The 6,027-nt window shown below is 38.3% G+C and overlaps 1 protein-coding gene across 1 annotated transcript; it reads left to right on the forward strand.

Annotated features, from left to right (window-relative positions):
• Window positions 1-2,738: 2,738 nt before the first annotated feature.
• On the forward strand, window positions 2,739-4,399 carry LOC106816071. The gene is made up of 4 exons (XM_014820627.1): window positions 2,739-2,909; window positions 3,267-3,431; window positions 3,731-4,016; window positions 4,272-4,399. Exons 1-4 carry the CDS (start codon window positions 2,904-2,906, stop codon window positions 4,397-4,399), a joined length of 585 nt encoding a protein of 194 aa, XP_014676113.1. The 5' UTR covers window positions 2,739-2,903.
• Window positions 4,400-6,027: the final 1,628 nt, after the last annotated feature.

A 6,027-nucleotide genomic window follows, 5' to 3' on the forward strand; every position in this document is an offset into this window, starting at 1 on the left:
TATTATATTTATATATATATATATATATTATTACATGTACAGCCACTTTGCAGATTAATAGTATATGTACGTAATAGTTCGGAACAGTCAGGAAACGTACACGTACGCGTGTTGACTAGAAAATCTCACTTTAATTTTATCATGCCTTGTACTTGTATTGTTTATGGCTTTGTCGCAGTTTAACTTAACTGACTCAAGTTTGCCTTTATATAGTCGTGAATGCTTGACAAATGCTAATATTACAGTAAATAAATTTGTACATTTCATTATAGTATGGAGGTGTCTGTCGACATCTCGATTAAGCACCCGTAGAATTACTAGCAAAACATCAACAAAGTATTTATTTGATATATAGATATTTTGTTTATTATTTTGGAAACAAATTGATGCAAATAAGGACACTTCCGTGGTGTCCAACATACATTTCAGGAATACCTCAATGCTATACCATAAGTACCTCATAAACACAGCAAGTCATACATTTTCTAGTTTTTATTTCCGACAATGCACAAAATCCTCTAAAAATACTAGTGTTTTCAACAGTCATTTTATAGTATTATAACGTAATGTAATATTACAAACATGAATTATTTATCTAACTTTTTCAAGGAAGGACTTTCACAGTAAAAACTTAACCTTGACATCAAAAACGTTTATACTCTATTTATACCTGGATGAGCACTTTTTACAGTTTCTACCGATTAACCACACCTCAAACAACAATTAAACTGAAACCAGAGGGAAATCATGGGAGGTCTTCAATTGCACTGGTCTAAGCAGATTTTATAAATAGCAAATATACAAACATATAACAGTTTGGTATTAAATGCTATGCTACTGCTATAACGAAGACGGAGAGAGAAGTGGAATCAAATCGTAAAAAATAAAAATAATTAAAATATTACCGAACTATGCGATTGCTGCCGCTAGAGGACGCGGTACTGGTCAGAAAAGTGGCGGTAAATTTTGTGCACGTGCACGTCGTGCAGACGCCAGACCAGACGCTTGAAAGCAAGGAAAGTTGCGTTTGCGTGGTAAGCAGTTTTATTTCGATTATTTTATGGACAAATACCTATATATATCCACATACTACCAGTATTAAGATTTATTATATAGTTATTGAATGTTCGACACCAACCAGGACGAACAAATTACACGTATAATACACATATGTCATATATGCTCGACCGAGTAAGTAAATTATATAGTACTATTACTATTAGTAGGCCTACAGTGCGAGAAACACATATATATGATATAGGCCTATATGCAGCTAGCCAGTTACCTAGGACTATACTTATTTTAGCTTTTCGCTTTTCACTACTTGCATGGAGGTCGTGACGTCTGAACGTTTTAGAAGTGGCATATCGATCTGTTACTGTTATAGCGATCTTATAGCAGACTCAAAAGAATTAAGTGGATAATATTTAACAGCTAGGGCTCAATTTTAACAGTCGTCCGGTCGTCCGTGACAACTTGATTTTCTCTCGGGCAACTACAAATTGCTTCCGTGGTTGTCCGGTGTCATGCAACCTCTGTAAAATCAATAACCTGAGCTCTCTATACCATGCAGTGTTGGCGGTACACGTACAGTATTCAGGTATTTGAAATCTGGTATATCCCCCCCGAAAGATCTGGTATCCCTTTTTTAGATAGTAATTTCAACAATGTTGGTATCCAAAACTTTGAAATAAGCAATAATGACGGTGCGCGCTTCTTCTCGTTAGATAGAAAATTACTAATCAGCAGAATGCTTTCTTCCTATCTGATCCAGCATGGTGGCCTAGTGCTGCCATCTGTTCTCTGTAGTGCTGCCGTCTATCTTTCCTCTCATTTCGACACTCGAGGGCAGCACCAAACAATCACAACAACTCTGTGACAATTCGGCATGTCACATTATTAAGATATTATTAAAATAAAAAATATACTTGATTATGTACTCTTTCATTTTTAATGTCAGCAATAATCACAGTTTAACATTTAAAAGAATATTGTTTACTTCACTTTTATTCCTGTATTCCCTAGGTACTTCACAGTTCCATGCTTGGTGAGATGATGGAAAGCTCAGACCAAACATGACGCCAATAATCTGTTTGATCGTACAAGATCCATGTTCACATCATTTCAAATTGTATTGATTGACTGATTGATTGATTTAATCTTTTCAGGGATGGCGGTACATCATGGTACGAGACCCTATACCAACCCTGAGTCGACGATGGTATGGTGGTCCGGCTGGACATCCGGCACTGGCTGCACAGATGGATGCCGTGGTCATCAAGCAGACGCACGCCAAGTACCGCATCTTCATCAGTGCCCTGTCTGGAGCCATATTGGCATACAACAGCGACGACATGATGCTTCTCATCTCTGCAATCAGGAATGGAGACAAGGAGAAGTACTCGTCTCTATCTGATTCAGAGATGTTATCCTTTGTGAAGCCGTACCAAGCCGCGTCATATGTCCGCCGTGTAACTCGTGGTGTTCAGGTGAGTCATTTGCAAACTCATAAATTAGAAACCATTAATTCATCATCAGTTTATTTGTAAACATAATATTATTATTTTATTTTTATGCTATGAAATAGAACTATCAGGATTCCTGATTAAATATTAACTGTAATTTATTACCCCGGATTACTATTTTATTTTAGGTATAAGGTATAACAGGTATAAGTCGGAGACAATTTAGATTCTTCAATTCAAAACTTTATATACTGACACATTTTTATTAACTTATTTTGCTGTCGTTATTTGTTCTTTCAGGAAAGTGCTGCTGCGGTTGAGCACATCCTGAGTGAGTTTAAGGGACCCGCAGGACTGGACATCGACGGCATCGCTCTTTTCAAATCCAATGAAGCAGTAGATGCTCACTGGGCGACTGCTAGCAAGCATCTAAGTTGCATGCAGGTGTGCCCATACTTTCTTTTGACTTATATTAACAAATGAGGGGTTCTCGTGCTATTATGTCATTCTGTTATACAATATTTAAAACAATCTACACCTTTAAAGTAGAATTTTAAATAATTAACTAATTACAGAGGCACTAAACTTTCCATATTCTTTTTCTGTGACAAGCATCGAGCACAAAAGAAAGACCACTAAATATTATTGACTGCATTGTAAGAGACACTCAGCAAAAGTAATACAAAACTTTGTGGAACTATGATGGAACGGTAATGCTAGCCAAACATTGTCATTGTGTTTTTAATGTATTTTACTCGTAGTTGTATAATTATTTCTTTTCGTTGCCTGTTTTTCCCTCAGGATCCGCCCACCATCCCCCTTTATGTGGCTATGAAGCCAGTTACCCTGAATGGCGTCCGGCTGACAAAGTTCCGGTGTCACAGAGGCAGCAACGTGCTGGAGGGTCTCCACTCTCACCTGCTCCATGCCGTCCCATCACATCGTTGCGCCATCATCCCCTTTCAGGTGCATATAACATCTTAATAAACATCCTAATAAACTTACCAACATCCAAAGAGTAGATAAATTAATCTCAACTCAGTATCAATAATTTCAAGCGGATTGTCAAAGCTAATCCTACATTTTCTTTAACTCTATCACACAAACCTTTCACAATTGTGTTTGTATAATACTTTATTTACTGTGTATAGCAATAAATTTACTCTATAAGTAACATTCTAAGTGCTTTACACTTGAATAGACTACCTACATTTTGAACAATATTTGTTCCTTTTACATTATTATTTTCTTTGTTTATTTTGCAGGTTTACCTCCTTTCCTTCGCTGTCCAGTGGAACAGCAGGATGGAGAAACTGAAAGTGGTCGAAAAGAAGGGCAAAACGACAACTACCACCGACCCGCGACAAATCCAGCGCATGAACCATCATGCTGAGATCCTGTTCGGCAAGAACCACCTCTACGAACCGAACTTTGTCGCCCCCATGCAGCCACCTGCCGAAGCTGAAGAGGAGGAGCTACTTGGCGTAGAGTACGTTTACTCGCAGTCATCTAAGTCGGCCTTTTCATCAAAGGAGTACTACATAGATAAAGGTGAGAAATACTTTCACATGTCGTGTATGTGTAGGAATAATCAAAACATCCAAAACTGGAGTTAGTTATACACTACATCTTCATTGCTCCATGTCTAAAAGACTATTTACTCTTTACTACTTCTTCCTTTTATCTGTTTTTTTTCTACAGCTGAAGAGGAGGACTGAAATGAAGCAGAGGTAGATTCATACTTTAATTGTAATGTTTTACCATACTTAATTGTTTTTTTCTTTCTTTGATCTGTTTTTCCTATAGCTGAAGAGGAGCATGCGGTGAAGAGGATGATAACGATGGCAACAATGATGAGGAGGACGAAGGGATTGAAGATGCTGCAACAGATGATGCGGATGATTCTACAGTCTCTAGCCCCATGGATGCTGTGAGCACTCAGCACACCGTGTTGACAAAGGAGGAACACGTACAAGAAGAGATGAGCCCTGTCATGCAGGACGTGTTAATGAGGAGCCGACACTTACACTTGCCTGGTTTCGAGCAGGTGGAAGCCCTCGCTTTGCTGCTGGTAAAGCTGCTGGGAAAGCAGCATCTCATCCCATTAGGGCTCAGAGAGCAAATATCACAGGCTGCAAGTGAGCTGGCAGAGCACGACAGATCTGCTCGAAACTTTGTCAAAAGGTATGAAAGTAATGAAGAAAGGCAAACATTGCCCCCAAGGTAGCAGGCATACCAGTCCTTGTTGTTTTGCCCTCACAATCCAGAGCACGTTTGGTATCATTTCCTTCAACAAGTGGTACTCCCTTACAGATAAGGCCTGCCCCTCCGAAAGTATTAAAGCCAACGACCCGTATGCTCCCAGATCCATCCACAAAACCTTGTGCTGCTTGCAAAGAGCCTCAATGTCGAGGGTTGAGGAAACGGTACACGCGATCCAAGTCAAAAGTACTTGGGAGCAAGCAAAAAATCTTCACCTTCTGCCCGCAAACAAACAGATCAACAACTCCGGGTTTTGAGAGACAGTATGAAAGTTATGAAGATTTTAAACGGTCTGTGGATAAAGAGTTGGAGAGAAGGAGGAGTTTGTCTGAAAAATTAGTTGTTGAAGAGTTGGAGAGGAGGAGTTTCTCTGAAAAATGAGTTGTTGACCTGTCGGTTTTTAGGCAGAAGGTCCCATGCTTTATTTTATATTGTCATCATGAATGGTGATTTTTATATCACCAAACATAATGCCAAATCTTGCATTTTTTGTTCATCTTTATATAACTCAATACACTGTAATTGAGTTATATTATATCTTATTATATCTTATATCTTATATGAAGTAGCGATTATTATGCATTTTTGGTTAAAAGTCGTTGAACTTCATTTTTTGAAAGAAATATTATAATATCATCTTGTATTTCAGGGATATATTCCTTATATTTATATTGTGATGATGAATGGTGATTTTTATATCACCAAACATAATGCCAAATCTTGCATTTTTTGTTCATTTTTATGCTCAATACATTGTAATTGAGTTATATTATATCTTATTATATCTTATATCTTATATGAAGTAGCGATTATTATGCATTTTTGGTTAAAAGTCGTTGAATTAAAAGTCGTTTATTTATAAATTTATGTGATTTATGTGATATTTCCTTTATTTATGTGAAACGAACAATACAAAACAACGAACAAACACAGAAACAACATACATAATAACAAAAACAAACAGGCAAATAAACATGCCAATAACAAACGTTTTTACCACAAGGAGCCAAAATTTACACGCAAGTCGAAATTTACGAGTTTTCCGCCGGGCGATGGCGCGCCAAGCGACGGCGGGCCGGGGGCGCAGAGGCGCGGGCTTTCGACGTCGCGCGATCACTAGTGATCGCGTTGAGCAAAGGACCTTCGCGGGGGCATGGCCCATTCCCGCAACTGCACCTCCAAGTAGATGAGGAGTTTTTTAACGAGCAATCATTGCTCTCCGTTACTCTTTGCTTCAGAGGAACAGACTAATCATTGCTCTCCGTTCCTCTTTGCTTAAGAGGAACCAACCAATCATAGC

The sequence above is a fragment of the Priapulus caudatus genome, unplaced genomic scaffold, assembly GCF_000485595.1.
Source record: "Priapulus caudatus unplaced genomic scaffold, Priapulus_caudatus-5.0.1 Scaffold1276, whole genome shotgun sequence".
In the NCBI taxonomy this organism is placed as follows: domain Eukaryota; kingdom Metazoa; phylum Priapulida; class Priapulimorpha; order Priapulimorphida; family Priapulidae; genus Priapulus; species Priapulus caudatus.

Bases quoted from the DNA above. Each gene is read 5' to 3' on its own strand.
- LOC106816071 (XM_014820627.1), top strand. The intron at 3,432-3,730 runs GTGCATATAACA...TTTATTTTGCAG, and splicing joins GCGCCATCATCCCCTTTCAG to GTTTACCTCCTTTCCTTCGC. The intron at 4,017-4,271 runs GTGAGAAATACT...TTTTTCCTATAG, and splicing joins GGAGTACTACATAGATAAAG to CTGAAGAGGAGCATGCGGTG.